The sequence below is a fragment of the Oncorhynchus clarkii genome, chromosome 5, assembly GCF_045791955.1.
Source record: "Oncorhynchus clarkii lewisi isolate Uvic-CL-2024 chromosome 5, UVic_Ocla_1.0, whole genome shotgun sequence".
NCBI classification, from domain to species: Eukaryota; Metazoa; Chordata; class Actinopteri; order Salmoniformes; family Salmonidae; genus Oncorhynchus; species Oncorhynchus clarkii.
The window spans coordinates 2,254,889-2,271,923 of NC_092151.1; the positions used below are offsets into that span (position 1 = coordinate 2,254,889).

General features: G+C 44.4%; 1 protein-coding gene across 1 annotated transcript in view; it reads left to right on the plus strand.

Moving 5' to 3' along the window:
- The window catches only part of LOC139409623 (PALM2-AKAP2 fusion protein-like), a 73,954-nt gene that overhangs the window by 15,851 nt on the left and 41,068 nt on the right, over nt 1–17,035 (plus strand). The window contains exons 2-3 of the mRNA XM_071155044.1: nt 2,155–2,235; nt 10,335–10,465. Coding sequence (XP_071011145.1) covers nt 2,155–2,235; nt 10,335–10,465 — 212 coding nt within the window. The remainder of the gene's footprint in view (nt 1–2,154; nt 2,236–10,334; nt 10,466–17,035) is intronic.

The following is a 17,035-nucleotide window of genomic DNA, read 5'->3' on the forward strand; positions in this document are numbered from 1 at the left end:
TTGTTGCAAAGAGGTCCGTATAGAGGTCCGTGTGGTTAACACCGTGTGGTTAGTACCGTGTGTTTAATACTGTGGGGAGGGGTTAGTCAGGACATTGAACTGTGGGGAGGGGTTAGTCAGGACATTGAACTGTGGAGAGGGGTTAGTCAGGACATTGAACTGTGGGGAGGGGTTAGTCAGGACATTGAACTGTGGGGAGGGGTTAGTCAGGACATTGAACTGTGGGGAGGGGTTAGTCAGGACATCGAACTGTGGGGATGGGTTAGTCAGGACATTGAACTGTGGGGAGGGGTTAGTCAGGACATTGAACTGTGGGGGAGGGGTTAGTCAGGACATTGAACTGTGGGGAGGGGTTTGTCAGGGCATTGAACTGTGGGGGAGGGGTTAGTCAGGACATTGAACTGTGGGGAGGGGTTAGTCAGGACATTGAACTGTGGGGAGGGGTTATTCAGGACATTGAACTGTGGGGGAGGGGTTAGTCAGGACATTGAACTGTGGGGGAGGGGTTAGTCAGGACATTGAACTGTGGGGAGGGGTTATTCAGGACATTGAACTGTGGGGGAGGGGTTAGTCAGGACATTGAGCTGTGGGGGAGGGGTTAGTCAGGACATCTAACTGTGGGGGAGGGGTTAGTCAGGACAGGAAACTGTGGGGGAGGGGTTAGTCAGGACAGGAAGTATAATTCAACACTTTGAATCACTAGCCAGAGAGCAAGAGGAGTTTGGAAGATCCACAGGGCTGCTGGTGTCCACACAAACACACATACACACACACACATACACACACACATACACACACACACACCACACACAACACAACACACACACACACACACACACACACACACACACACACACACACACACACACACACACACACACACACACACACACACACACACACACACAATAAGAGTCCAGGCAGCTCTACACACACGGAAGATGTTGAGGGCTGTCTGTACTAGCTGTGTCACTTCATCATCAAAATCTGTGTTTGCGTGTGTTAGTGTGTGTGTGTGTGTGTGTGTGTGTGTGTGGTGCAGTGTGTGGGTAAGAGACCTCAATATGGTACCTTCCAGAGGAGAGTTGTCTAGGAGCTGTCTAGGAGTTGTCTAGGAGCTATCTAGCAGCTGTCTAGGAGTTGTCTATGAGCTGTCTAGGAGCTGTCTAGGAGCTGTCTAGGAGTTGTCTAGGAGTTGTCTCGGCGCTGTCTATGAGTTGTCTATGAGCTGTCTAGGTGCTGTCTAGGAGTTGTCTAAGAGTTGTCTAGGAGCTGTCTATGAGTTGTCTAGGAGCTGTCTAGGAGCTGTCTAGGAGCTGTCCTTCAACTCTCTCTCACACACACACAAGCATACACACACTATCTCTCCATACCCAACATTATAAGGAACATCTGACAATCAGGCGGGGGGGCTGAACACATGTCCATTCACAATCGCTACAATACATGAGCTAAACAGACATTTAGTTCTGACAACTGGAATCACATGGAATCCTCTAATGCTGAGAAATGCACATTCACAGACCCTGACATCATACAGTCTGTGCTCTAAGGGAACCGGGTGTCAAGTCTACAGCACTGTTTTTCTGGACCAGAACTATTAGTCAGAGAATCCATCTAGTGAAGTAACATACCATGGCTGTCCTCCATCTTGTCTCTGTTCTGATTGAGGTTAGAATTACCCTTCATCTGATGCTTAATTCTCTCTCCACGACCACACTCTACAACACACACACACACACACCCTCTACAACACGCACACACACACCCTCTACAACACACACACACACCCTCTACAACACACACACACCCTCTACAACACACACACACCCTCTACAACACACACACACACACACACCCTCTACAACACACACACACCCTCTACAACACACACACACCCTCTACAACACACACACACCCTCTACAACACACACACACCCTCTACAACACACACACACCCTCTACAACACACACACACCCTCTACAACACACACCCTTTGTTGAACGCTGTATACCATGTGCATCCTGTACATACGACTAGTAAAAGTTGAAACTTTAACTTTTGACCACAACCCTGTGGTGCCTGGAAGTCAGAACACTACATAGGGATTTAACCAGGATCTTTTGGTCATCAAGTGTTGTGTTGTTTTACAGGAGAAAAGGAAAAGACAGTCAGAAATAGAGGACAAAAGGAGACAGCTGGACGATCTGGTGCTGCAGCTTCAACATCTCAAGGTAAACTCAGTGACTACGTTTTTGTTGTTTTGACTCTGTACTCCAGCACTTTGGATTTCAAATGATACAATGACTATGAGGTCAATGTGCGCATACGTGTAAAACATATATGTCACCTACTGTATGTTCTGCTATTATGAGAGAAATCTAACAATGGACCAGGATTAGCCAATAGAACTGTACTGCTTGTTCTCAGCAAACTACAACCAGGCCGGACTTCAAGCATGCTGACATTTACTGAGCCTTCTGAAAGTTTTCTTACCCTGGACTTATTTCACATTCTTACAACCTGAATTCAATATTGATTTAATAGTTTTTCTCAACTACAAACCCCATGATGATAAAGTGAGAACATGTTTTTAGAAATATTTGCAAATTTATTGAAAATGAAATACATAAACATTACATTTACATAATTATTCACACCCCTTAGTCAATACATGTTAGAATCGCCTTTGGCAGTGATTACAGCTGTGAGTCTTTGTGGGTAAGAGGACCTCTAAGCTCTAAGAGCTTTCCACACCTGGATTGTAAAATATTTGCACATTATTCTTTTTAAAATGCTTCAAGCTCTGTGAAGTTGGTTGTTTATCAGTGCTGGACATCTGTTTTCAAGTCTTGCCATTGATTTTTGAGCCCAAACTGTAACTAGACCAAGAACATTCATTGTAAGCAACTCTGGTGTTTAAGATTATTTTCCTGCTGAAAATGTCTGTTGGAAATGTTGTTTATTTTATCCTAACAAACTCCCTAATCCTTGCCGATGACAAGCATACCCATAACATGATGTAGCTACCACCATGCTTGAAAATATGGAGAGTGGTACTCAGTGATGTGTTGTGTTGGATATGCCCCAAACATGTGTTCAGGACATGAAGTTAATTTATTTGCTGCATTTTTTGTATTTTTACTTTCATGCCTTATTGCAAACAGGATGCATGTTTTGGAAAATATTTATTATGTTCCTTCTTTCATTTTATCAGTATTCTCCTATCACAGCCATTCAAAACTGTAACTGTTTTAAAATTACTATTGAGCGGTTTCCTTCCTCTCCGGCAACTGAGTTAGGAAGGACGCCTGTATCTTTGTAGTGACTGGGTGTATTGATAGACCATCCAAAGCCTAAATAATAACTTCACCATGCTTGAAGAGATATTCAATGTCATAATTTTATGTTTACCCATCTACCAATAGGTGCCCTTCTTAACGAGGCATTGGTCTTTGTGGTTGAATTTCTGATTAAAATTCACTGATTGACTGAGGAATCTTATAGATGATTGTATGTACAGAAATTAAGTAGTCGTTAAAAAATCATGTTAAACACTATTATTTCACACAGGGTGAGTCCATGCAACTTATTATGTGACTTGTTAAGCAAATTTAGGCTTGCCATAACTAAAGGGTTGAATACTTATTGACTACAGATATTTTTAATTAATTTGTAAAAATGTCTAAAAACATAATTCCACTTTGACATTATGAGGTATTATTTTATTTAACCAGGAAAGTCAGTTAAGAACACATTATTATTTACAATGACGGCCTAGGAACAGTGGGATAACTGCGTTGTTCAGGGGCAGAACAACAGATTTTCACCTTGGGGATTCAATCTTGCAACCTTTCGGTGACTAGTCCACTGCTCTAACCACTAGGCTACCTGCTGCCCCACTAGGATACCTGCCCCATTATGGAGTATTGTGTGTAGGCCAGTGACAAAACATCTAAATTTATTCTGTAACAACAAAATGTGGAAAAAGGCAAGAGGTGTGAATAGCTTCTGAAGGCCCTGTATGGCATTTGACCAGAACACAGATTTCCCACAGATAGAGAGGCAGTCAGAACACAGATTTCCCACAGATAAAGAGGCAGTCAGAACATAGATTTCCCACAGATAGAGGGGCAGTCAGAACGCAGCTTTCCCATTGATAGAGGCAGTCAGAACGCAGATTTCCCACAGATAGAGGGGCAGTCAGAACACAGATTTCCAACAGATAGAGGCAGTCAGAACAAAGATTTCCCACAGATAGAGGGGCAGTCAAAACGCAGCTTTCCCATAGATAGAGGCAGTCAGAACAGAGATTTCCCACAGATAGAGGCAGTCAGAACACAGATTTCCCACAGATAGAGGGGCAGTCAGAACACAGATTTCCAACAGATAGAGGGGCAGTCAGAACACTGATTTCCCACAAGAAGAGGCAGTCAGAGCGCAGATTTCCCACAGATAGAGAGGCAGTCAGAGCGCATAGATTTCCCACAGATAGAGGCAGTCAGACCACAGATTTCTCACAGATAGAGGGGCATTCAGACCACAGATTTCGCACAGATAGAGGGGCAGTCAGACCACAGATTTTGCACAGATAGAGGGGCAGTCAGACCACAGATTTCCCACAGATAGAGGGGCAGTCAGACCATAGATTTCCCACAGATAGAGGGGCAGTCAGATCACAGATTTCCCACAGATAGAGGGGCAGTCAGACCACAGATTTCCCACAGATAGAGAGGCAGTCAGAACACAGAGTTCCCACAGACAGAGAGGCAGTCAGACCACAGATTTCCCACAGATAGAGGCAGTCAGAACACAGATTTCCCACAGATAGAGGCATTCAGACCACAGATTTCCCACAGATAGAGAGGCAGTCAGAACACAGATTTCCCACAGATAGAGGCAGTCAGAATGCAGATTTCCCACAGATAGAGGCAGTCAGACCACATATTTCCCACAAATAGAGAGGCAGTCAGACCACAGATTTCCCACAGATAGAGAGGCAGTCAGAACACAGAGTTCCCACAGACAGAGAGGCAGTCAGACCACAGATTTCCCACAGATAGAGGCAGTCAGAACACAGATTTCCCACAGATAGAGGCATTCAGACCACAGATTTCCCACAGATAGAGAGGCAGTCAGAACACAGATTTCCCACAGATAGAGGCAGTCAGACCACAGATATCCCACAGATAGAGAGGCAGTCAGAACACAGATTTCCCACAGATAGAGAGGCAGTCAGAACACAGATTTCCCACAGATACAGAGGCAGTCAGAACACAGATTTCCCACAGATAGAGGGCCAGTCAGAACCCAGAGGAGTTTCTCTCGTTCCAGTCATTTTAACACTTCACACATTTAGAGCTGACTGTGAATGAGTCCCAAATGGTTCCCTATTTACTAGTGTCGATAGTTCGTTACTTTCAGCCAGAGCCCTGAGGGCCCTGGTCAACAATAGTGCACTATAGAGAATAGGTTGCCATTTGGGACTGAGCTTGTTTTATCAGATGCCCAGTGGTTGGTTGCTGTGCAGGAGATCGTAAATTACCCTTTTGCAAAAGTGCCCAACATTTCATGGCAATTACTTCTCACATAATCAAATTCAGCTGCACTTGAAGAGAGTCTTTGTTCCCTCTGTTCTCCAGAGAAAATGTTTGTCTGTTGACAAACCCTCTGAGATGTAGACAGTGTGATAAACCCTTGACTATAACAACATCAGCTCTGTGGGCGAGACAGAATAAACACAGAGAGAGAGATTTACACAAAGAAGAGTTTCTCCGGGGATAAACCAGCCTGCTTAGCTCCTCTCAACCTCGCTCTTATTTGGACTTCAATGAGTTTATGTAATTAATTAAATTAAGTGAGTGAGTGATTTGATCCATTTGTCTCCATCTGTAGACCAGAAATCAGGTTGATGCCAAACAGTCAACAAGCAAACACATTAATATGTGATGGGGGCAATCAGTCAATCTGGGCTCATAATGTCCCCCCTCCCCCCACTAATCTCACTGATGGTCACAGAGGTTTTTGTTTTGTTTTTTTATTTAACCAGGTAGGCCAGTTGAGTTCTCATTTACAACTGCGACCTGGCCAAGATAAAGCAAAGCAGTTCGACACAAACAACAACTCAGAGTTACACATGGAGTAACACAATAAACAAGTCAGTGAAACAGTAGAAAAAAGAAAGTCTATATACAGTGTGTGCAAAAGGCACGAGGAGGTAGGCAATAAATAGGCCATAGGAGCGACTAATTACAATTTAGCAGATAAACACTGGAGTGATACATGATCATATGATGATGTTCAAGTAGAGATACTGGTGTGCAAAAGAGCAGAAAAGTAAATAAAATAAAAACAGTATGGGGATGAGGTAGGTAGATTGGGAGGGCTATTTACAGATGGACTATGTACAGCTGCAGCGATCAGTTAGCTGCTCAAATAGTTGATGTTTAAAGATGGTGAGGGAGATAAGGAAAGGCGGCCAAATGAGGTGTTGGCTTTGGGGATGACCAGTGAGATATACCTGCTGAAACGAGTGCTACGGGTGGGTGTTGCTATGGTGACTAGTGAGCTGAGATAAGGCAGAGCTTTACCTAGCATAGACTTATAGATGACCTGGAGCCAGTGGGTCTGGTGACGAATATGTAGCGAGGGCCAGCAAACTAGAGCATTCAGGTCGCAGTGGTGGGTGGTATATGGGGCTTTGGTGACAAAACGGATGGCACTGTGATAAGACTGCATCCAGTTTGCTGAGTAGAGTATTGGAAGCTATTTTGTAGATGACATCGCCGAAGTCGAGGATCGGTAGGATAGTCAGTTTTACTAGGGTAAGTTTTGCGGCGTGAGTGAAGGAGGCTTTGTTTTGCGAAATAGAAAGCCGGCTCTAGATTTGATTTTGGATTGGAGATGTTTGATATGAGTCTGGAAGGAGAGTTTACAGTCTAGCCAGACACCTCGGTATTTATAGTTGTCCACATAATCTAGGTCAGAACCGTCCAGGGTGATGATGCTAGTCGGGCGGGCAGGTGCGGGCAACAAACAGTTGAAAAGCATGAATTTAGTTTTACTAGCGTTTAAGAGCATTTGAAGGCCACGGAAGGAGTGTTGTATGGCATTGAAGCTCATTTGGAGATTAGTTAGTGTCCAAGGAAGGGCTGAAGTATACAGAATGGTGTCGTCTGCGTAGAGGTGAATCCGGAAATGGCCCGGAGCAAGAGCGACATCATTTATATATACAGAGAAAAGAGTTGGCCCGAGAATTGAACCTTGTGGAACCCCCATAGAGACTGCCAGAGGTCCGGACAACAGGTCCTCCGATTTGACACACTAAACTCTGTCTGCAAAGTAGTTGGTGAACCAGGCGAGGCAGTCATTAGAGAAACCAAGGCTAGTCTGCCGATAAGAATACGTGATTGACAGAGTCGAAAGCCTTGGCCAGGTCGATGAAGACGGCTGCACAGTACTGTCTTTTATTGATGGAGGTTATGTTATCGTTTAGTACCTTGGGCGTGGCTGAGGTGCACCCGTGACCGGCTAGGAAGCCAGATTGCACAGCGGAGAAGGTACGGTTGGATTCGAAATGGTCAGTGATCTGTTGATTAACTTGGCTTTTGAAGACTTTAGATAGGCAGGGCAGGATGGATATAGGTCTGTAACAGTTTGTGTCTAGGGTGTCACCCCCTTTGAAGAGGGGGATGACTGCGGCAGCTTTCCAATCTTAAGGGATCTCGTACGATACGAAAGAGAGGTTGAACAGGCTGGTAATATGGGTTGCAACAATGGCGGCGGATATTTTTAGAAAAAGAGGGTCCAGATTGTCTAGCCCAGCTGATTTGTACTGGTCCAGGTTTTGCAGCTCTTTCAGAACATCTGCTATCTGGATTTGGGTGAAGGAGAAGCTGGGGAGGCTTGGGCAAGTAGCTGTGGGGTGTGCAGAGCTGTTGACCGGGGTTGGGGTAGCCAGGAGGAAAGCATAGCCAGCCATTGAGAAATGCTTATTGAAATTCTTGATTATCGTGGATTTATCGGTGGTGACAGTGTTTCCTAGCCTCAGTGCAGTGGGCAGCTGGGAGGAGGTGCTCTTATTCTCCATGGACTTTAGTGTCCCAGACCTTTTTGGAGTTAGAGATGATGATTTCTGTTAGGAAAGCAAAGGCTTTTAGAAACTGACTGTGTTTTGGTTCCTTACTTCCCCGAAAAGTTACATATCACGGGGGCTATTCGATGCTAATGCAGTCCGCCACAGGATGTTTTTGTGCTGGTCGAGGGCAGTCAGGTCTGGAGTGAACCAAGGCCTATATCTGTTCTTGGTTCTGCATTTTTTGAATGGAGCATGCTTATCTAGGATGGTGACGGAATTACTTTTAAAGAATGACCAGGCATCCTCTACTGACGGGATGAGATCAATATCCTTCCAGGATACTCGGTCCAGGTCGATTAGAAATGCCTGCTCGCAGAAGTGTTTTAGGGAGCGTTTGACAGTGATGAAGTGTGGTCGTTTGACCGCGGGCCCATAGCGGATACAGGCAATGAGGCAGTGATCGCTGAGATCCTGATTGAAAACAGTGGAGGTGTATTTGGAGAGCAAGTTGGTCAGGATAATGTCTATGAGGCTGCCCATGTTTACGGATTTAGGGTTGTACTCTGTGTGTCTCTGTGTGTCTCTCTGTGTGTCTCTGTGTGTCTCTGTGTGTCTCTCTGTGTGTCTCTCTGTGTCTCTCTGTGTGTCTCTGTGTGTCTCTGTGTGTCTCTGTGTGTCTCTGTGTGTCTCTCTGTGTGTCTCTGTGTGTCTCTGTGTGTCTCTGTGTGTCTCTGTGCGTCTCCGGGTGTCTCCGCATGTCTCTGCGTGTCTCTGTGTGTCCATGGTGAATACACTGGTAACCCTTTCCTCTCAATCTGTAGAGTCCCAGAATGTATGTATGTATGTATGTATGTATGACTCACACCAGCTTGTGAAATAGTTTCCATCTTTACTGTCGTGCTCTGTGGGAGCTTTGTGGGAAAGGAAGCAATGGTCAAACAAGTGCTTTTGGAGGTCTTAAAACAGTCTCTCAACTCCCCTCCCCATTCTCCCTTTCTCTCCTCTCTCCCAAGTCTCTCAACTCCCCTCCCCATTCTCCCCTTCTCTCCTCTCTCCCAAGTCTCTCAACTCCCCTCCCCATTCTCCCCTTCTCTCCTCTCTCCCAAGTCTCTCAACTCCCCTCCCCATTCTCCCCTTCTCTCCTCTCTCCCAAGTCACTCAACTCCCCTCCCCATTCTCCCCTTCTCTCCTCTCTCCCAAGTCTCTCAACCCCCCTCCCCATTATCCCCTTCTCTCCTCTCTCCCAAGTCTCTCAACTCCCCTCCCCATTCTCCCCTTCTCTCCTCTCTCGCAAGTCTCTCAACCCCCCTCCCCATTCTCCCCTTCTCTCCTCTCTCCCAAGTCTCTCAACTCCCCTCCCCATTCTCCCCTTCTCTCCTCTCTCCCAAGTCTCTCAACTCCCCTCCCCATTCTCCCATTCTCTCCTCTCTCCCAAGTCTCTCAACCCCCCTATCCATTATCCCCTTCTCTCCTCTCTCCCAAGTCTCTCAACCCCCCTCCCCATTCTCCCCTTCTCTCCTCTCTCCCAAGTCTCTCAACTCCCCTCCCCATTCTCCCCTTCTCTCCTCTCTCCCAAGTCTCTCAACTCCCCTCCCCATTCTCCCCTTCTCTCCTCTCTCCCAAGTCTCTCAACTCCCCTCCCCATTCTCCCCTTCTCTCCTCTCTCCCAAGTCTCTCAACTCCCCTCCCCATTCTCCCCTTCTCTCCTCTCTCCCAAGTCTCTCAACTCCCCTCCCCATTCTCCCCTTCTCTCATCTCTCCCAAGTCTCTCAACTCCCCTCCCCATTCTCCCCTTCTCTCCTCTCTCCCAAGTCTCTCAACTCCCCTCCCCATTCTCCCTTCTCTCCTCTCTCCCAAGTCTCTCAACTCCCCTCCCCATTCTCCCCTTCTCTCCTCTCTCCCAAGTCTCTCAACTCCCCTCCCCATTCTCCCCTTCTCTCCTCTCTCCCAAGTCTCTCAACTCCCCTCCCCATTCTCCCCTCCTCTCCTCTCTCCCATGTCTCTCAACCCCAGACCCTGGATGCCAACTCTAATTGGTTAGATCTTTAGTGGACCTACTAGATGGGATATTTGAGCCTTTTAGTGTCTTGACTTCTTTAATGGAGACTGCTTTATAACACAGTTTGGTCGAATGGATCCTCTGAATGATTCTCCTCACCTGTCTCTTGTGTCCAGTCTTAAACCATGAGAATTCTTTGTTATTATTATTATGTTATATGCTTTTAATATATTCTCCCTCTTGTCTCTCACCTTTAGTCTAAAGCCATGAGAGAGCGCTGGCTCCTACAAGGCACGACCCCTGGAACTAACGACGAAGACGATGGACGAAGACAACAGCTGGAGAAAGACGAAGAGCAGGGGAAGAGACTGGAGGACTCTATTCACAGGTACACACAAAGGAGCAAACTGACTGGGGGACACTATTCACAGGTACACACATACACAGGAACTGACAGGGGGACACTATTCACAGGTACACACATACACAGGAACTGACAGGGGGACACTATTCAAAGGTGCACACATACACAGGAACTGGCAGGGGGATACTATTCACAGGTACACACATACACAGGAACTGACAGGGGGACACTATTCACAGGTACATACATACACAGGAACTGACAGGGGGACACTGTTCACAGGTGCACACATACACAGGAACCGACAGGGGGACACTATTCACAGGTACACACATACACAGGAACTAACTGTTGCTGGACACTATTGACAGTTGCACTCATACATGCAGTGTTGATTTTGTTCTGTTTTTGGAGAAGTTTAGATCATATGTAATATCCTGTAGTCCTCTATTCTAGCTGTCATGTAGATGTATCTGAACACAGAAACATCCGTTCTGATACTGAGCAGTGTTTCCAGCACAGCAAGAAGAGGACTGGCCACCCCTCAGAGCCTGGTTCCTCTCTAGGTTTCTTCCTAGGTCCCTGCCTTGCAAGGGAGTTTTTACTAGCCACCGTGCTTCTACACCTGCATTGCTTGCTGTTTGGGGTTTTAGGCTGGGTTTCTGTAGAGCACTTTGATATATCAGCTGATGTAAGAAGGGCTATATAAATAAATTTGATTTGATTTGAATTTAGCTTCTAATTTACAAATCTTCAAGGACCTGATGGTCTCTCTCTCTCTTCCTCTCTCGTGCTCTCTCATTGTGTGTGTGTGTGTGTGTGTGTGTGTGCGTGTGTGTGTGCGTGTGTGTGTGCGTGTGTGTGTGCGTGTGTGTGCGTGTGCGTGTGTGTGTGTGTGTGTGGTCTCTGTTGGTCTGTTCAGCTCATCAGTCAGTTTCTTCTTCCAACTTCAAAACAAATGGATATCTGAGGTCAGTTTTTTCTTACCAGCGATCAGAGCCCTTTCATAAACCCACGTCAGGGTCGTGTTCACTGGGAATGAAACGGAAGCAAACAGGCTTGTTTTCTTATTCCGTTGCATTAAGATGTCCTACTGTGATCCAGCAGTATGAGAGGAGATAGCCTCTAGCCATACGGACAATGGGAAGACAGAACTGGGACCAGGCCAATGGGAAAACAGATCTGGGACCTGGACAATGGGAAGACAGATCTGGGACCAGGACAATGGGAAACAGATCTGGGACCAGGAAAATAGGGAGACAGATCTGGGACCTGGACAATGGGAAGACAGATCTGGGACCAGGACAATGGGAAGACAGATCTGGGACCAGGACAATGGGAAAACAGATCTGGGACCAGGACAATAGGGAGACAGATCTGGGACCAGGACAATGGGAAGACAGATCTGGGACTTGGACAATGGGAAGACAGATCTGGGACCTGGACAATGGGAAGACAGATCTGGGACAAGGACAATGGGAAGACAGATCTGGGACCAGGACAATAGGGAGACAGATCTAGGACCAGAACAATGGAAAGAAAGATCTGGGACCAGGACAATGGGAAGACAGATCTGGGACCAGGACAATGGGAAGACAGATCTAGGATCTGGGACCTGGACAATGTGTGGAAGGGAGAGATTGGAGGAAGGTAGAGATGTGTGGAAGGGAGAGATGTGTGGAAAGTAGAGATGTGTGGAATGGAGAGATGTGAGGAAGGTAGAGATGTGTGGAGGGTAGAGATGTGTGGAAGCGAGAGATGTGAGGAATGTAGAGATGTGAGGAAGGTATAGATGTGTGGAAGAGAGATGTGTGGAAGGGAGAGATGTGAGGAATGTAGAGATGTGAGGAAGGTAGAGATGTGTGGAAGGAAGAGATGTGTGGAAGGGAGAAATGTGAGGAAGGTAGAGATGTGTGGAAGGTAGAGATGTGTGGACGCGAGAGATGTGAGGAAGGTACAGATGTCTGGAAGGTAGAGATGTGTGGAAGGGAATGATTAGAGGAAGGTAGAGATGTGTGGAAGGTAGAGATGTGTGGAAGGGAGAGATATGAGGAAGGTAGAGATGTGTGGAAGGTAGAGATGTGCGGAAGGGAGAGATGTGAGGAGGGTAGAGATGTGTGGAAGGTGGAGATGTGTGTAAGGGAGAGATGTGAGGAAGGTAGAGATGTGTGGAAGGTAGAGATGTGTGGAAGGGAATGATTAGAGGAAGGTAGAGGTGTGTGGAACGTATAGATGTGTGGAAGGGAGAGATGTGTGGAAAGTAGAGATGTGTGGAAGGGAGAGATGTCTGGAAAGTAGAGATGTGAGGAAGGGAGAGATGTGAGGATGGTAGAGATGTGTGGAAGATAGAGATGTCTGGAAGGTAGAGATGTGTGGAAGGGAGAGATGTGTGGAAGGTAGAGATGTCTGGAAGGTAGAGATGTGTGGAAGGGAGAGATGTGAGGATGGTAGAGATGTGTGGAAGATAGAGATGTGAGGATGGTAGAGATGTGTGGAAGGTAGAGATGTGAGGATGGTAGAGATGTGTGGAAGATAGAGATGTCTGGAAGGTAGAGATGTGTGGAAGGTAGAGATGTGTGGAAGGGAGAGATGTGAGGAAGGTAGAGATGTGTGGACCACAACATAAGCATACAATATACAGGATCAGTTCCAGCACCATATTAACAATGTACAGGGATACTGGAGTGATGGAGGTATATATGTATAGGGCTAAGGGGACAGGGATACTGGAGTGATGGAGGTAGATATGTATAGGGGGAAGGGGACAGGGAGGTAGATATGTATAGGGGCAAGGGGACAGGGATACTAGAGTGATGGAGGTAGATATGTATAGGGGGAAGGTGACTAGGCAACAGGATATATGATAAACAGAGTAATAATAATAATTGTGTTTGTAGAGTCAATTTAAATGTTATGTCTGTGTGAGCAAATTGTGGATGTGTGGGTGTGTGTGTGTGTGTGTGTGTGTGTGTGTGTGTACACACTTTCCCGAAAGAAAGATAGATCTCACTACAATACATTTTAATAGAAAGTTACCAAAAATAGACAAGATCTTGCTACCATGGAAAGGAAAATACCTGACTATTTGTGAAAATACCTGACTATTTGTGAAAATACCTGACTATTTGTGGAAAAAATCCCCCTGATTAACTCTTTGGTCAGGTTCCAGGTTACCTATTTGCTTATGGCCTTCCTTCACCTAACGACTTGTTTTTAACATTTTATGAGCAAAAAAGATTCCACTTTATTTTGAACGGCAAGACAGACTAAATTAAACCGGCCTATTTATATAATGAATTCAGAGGGCAGAAATGATTAAATATTAAAGCATTCTCACTAAAGGCTTCGGTCATACAAACATTATATTTAAATCCAAGCTGGTTCTCTATCAGATCAGTAAGACTGTCTCACCCCATGTTCAAGAATTTGCCTTTTTCCCTTTATTCAGATTACAACCTCTCCCTGTATTCAGATTACAACCCCTCCCTGTATTCAGATTACAACCTCTCCCTGTATTCAGATTACAACCTCTCCCTTTATTCAGATTACAACCTCTCCCTGTATTCAGATTACAACCCCTCCCTGTATTCAGATTACAACCTCTCCCTGTATTCAGATTACAACCTCTCCCTTTATTCAGATTACAACCTCTCCCTGTATTCAGATTACAACCTCTCCCTTTATTCAGATTACAACCTCTCCCTTTATTCAGATTACAACCTCTCCCTTTATTCAGATTACAACCTCTCCCTGTATTCAGATTACAACCTCTCCCTTTATTCAGATTACAACCTCTCCCTGTATTCAGATTACAACCCCTCCCTGTATTCAGATTACAACCTCTCCCTGTATTCAGATTACAACCTCTCCCTGTGTTCAGATTACAACCTCTCCCTGTATCCAGATTACAACCTCTCCCTGTATTCAGATTACAACATCTCCCTGTATTCAGATTACAACCTCTCCCTGTATTCAGATTACAACCTCTCCCTTTATTCAGATTACAACCTCTCCCTGTATTCAGATTACAACCTCTCCCTGTATTCAGATTACAACCTCTCCCTTTATTCAGATTACAACCTCTCCCTGTATTCAGATTACAACCTCTCCCTTTATTCAGATTACAACCTGTCCCTTTATTCAGATTACAACCTCTCCCTTTATTCAGATTACAACTTCTCCCTGTATTCAGATTACAACCCCTCCCTTTATTCAGATTACAACCTCTCCCTTTATTCAGATTGCAACCTCTCCCTTTATTCAGATTACAACCTCTCACTGTATTCAGATTACAACCTCTCCTTTATTCAGATTACAACCTCTCCCTGTATTCAGATTACAACCTCTCCCTTTATTCAGATTACAACCTCTCACTATATTCAGATTACAACCTCTCCCTGTATTTAGATTACAACCTCTCCCTTTATTCAGATTACAACCTCTCCCTTTATTCAGATTACAACCTCTCCCTTTATTCAGATTACAACCTCTCACTGTATTCAGATTACAACCTCTCCTTTATTCAGATTACAACCTCTCACTATATTCAGATTACAACCTCTCTCTGTATTCAGATTACAACCTCTCCCTTTATTCAGATTACAACCTCTCACAATATTCAGATTACAACCTCTCCCTTTATTCAGATTACAACCTCTCACTGTATTCAGATTACAACCTCTCACTGTATTCAGATTACAACCTCTCCCTTTATTCAGATTACAACCTCTCCCTTTATTCAGATTACAACCTCTCACTGTATTCCGATTACAACCTCTACTTTATTCAGATTACAACCTCTCCCTGTATTCAGATTACAACCTCTTCCTGTATTCAGATTACAACCTCTCCTTTATTCAGATTACAACCTCTCACTGTATTCAGATTACAACCTCTCCCTTTATTCAGATTACAACCTGTCCCTTTATTCAGATTACAACCTCTCCCTTTATTCAGATTACAACCTCTCAATTTATTCAGAATACAACCTCTCACTGTATTCAGATTACAACCTTTCACTGTATTCAGATTACAACCTCTCCCTTTATTCAGATTACAACCTCTCCCTTTACTCAGATTACAACATCTCCCTTTATTCAGATTACAACCTCTCACTATATTCAGATTACAACCTCTCCCTGTATTCAGATTACAACCTCTCACTGTATTCAGATTACAACCTCTCCCTGTATTCAGATTACAACCTCTCCCTTTATTCAGATTACAACCTTTCCCTTTATTCAGATTACAACCTCTCCCTTTATTCAGATTACAACCTCTCCCTTTATTCAGATTACAACCTCTCACTATATTCAGATTACAACCTCTCCCTTTATTCAGATTACAACCTCTCCCTGTATTCAGATTACAACCTCTCCCTGTATTCAGATTACAACCTCTCACTATATTCAGATTACAACCTCTCCCTTTACTCAGATTACAACATCTCCCTTTATTCAGATTACAACATCTCCCTTTATTCAGATTACAACCTCTCCCTTTACTCAGATTACAACCTCTCACTGTATTCAGATTACAACCTCTCCCTTTATTCAGGTTACAACCTCTCAATGTATTCAGATTACAAACTCTCCCTTTATTCAGATTACAACCTCTGACTGTATTCAGATTACAACCTCTCACTGTATTCAGATTGCAACCTCTCCCTGTATTCAGATTACAACCTCTCCCTGTATTCAGATTACAACCTCTCACTATATTCAGATTACAACCTCTCCCTTTACTCAGATTACAACATATCCCTTTATTCAGATTACAACCTCTCCTTTATTCAGATTACAACCTCTCACTGTATTCAGATTACAACCTCTCCCTTTATTCAGGTTACAACCTCTCAATGTATTCAGATTACAACCTCTCACTGTATTCAGATTACAACCTCTCCCTTTATTCAGATTACAACCTCTCACTGTATTCAGATAACAACCTCTCACTGTATTCAGATTACAACCTCTCAATTTATTCAGATTACAACCTCTCACTGTATTCAGATTACAACCTCTCCTTTATTCAGATTACAACCTCTCAATTTATTCAGATTACAACCTCTCCCTGTATTCAGATTACAAACTCTCCCTTTATTCAGATTACAACCTCTCCCTTTATTCAGATTACAACCTCTCACTGTATTCAGGTTACAACCTCTCAATGTATTCAGATTACAACCTCTCACTGTATTCAGGTTACAACTTCTCAATGTATTCAGATTACAACCTCTCACTGTATTCAGATTACAACCTCTCCTTTATTCAGATTACAACCTCTCCCTTGATTCAGATTACAACCTCTCACTGTATTCAGATTACAACCTCTCCTTTATTCAGATTACAACCTCTCACTGTATTCAGATTACAACCTCTCCTTTATTCAGATTACAACCTCTCCCTTTATTCAGATTACAACCTCTCACTGTATTCAGATTACAACCTCTCCCTTTATTCAGATTACAACCTCTCACTGTATTCAGATTACAACCTCTCACTGTATTCAGATTACAACCTCTCACTGTATTCAGATTACAACCTCTCACTGTATTCAGATTACAACCTCTCCCTTTATTCAGATTACAACCTC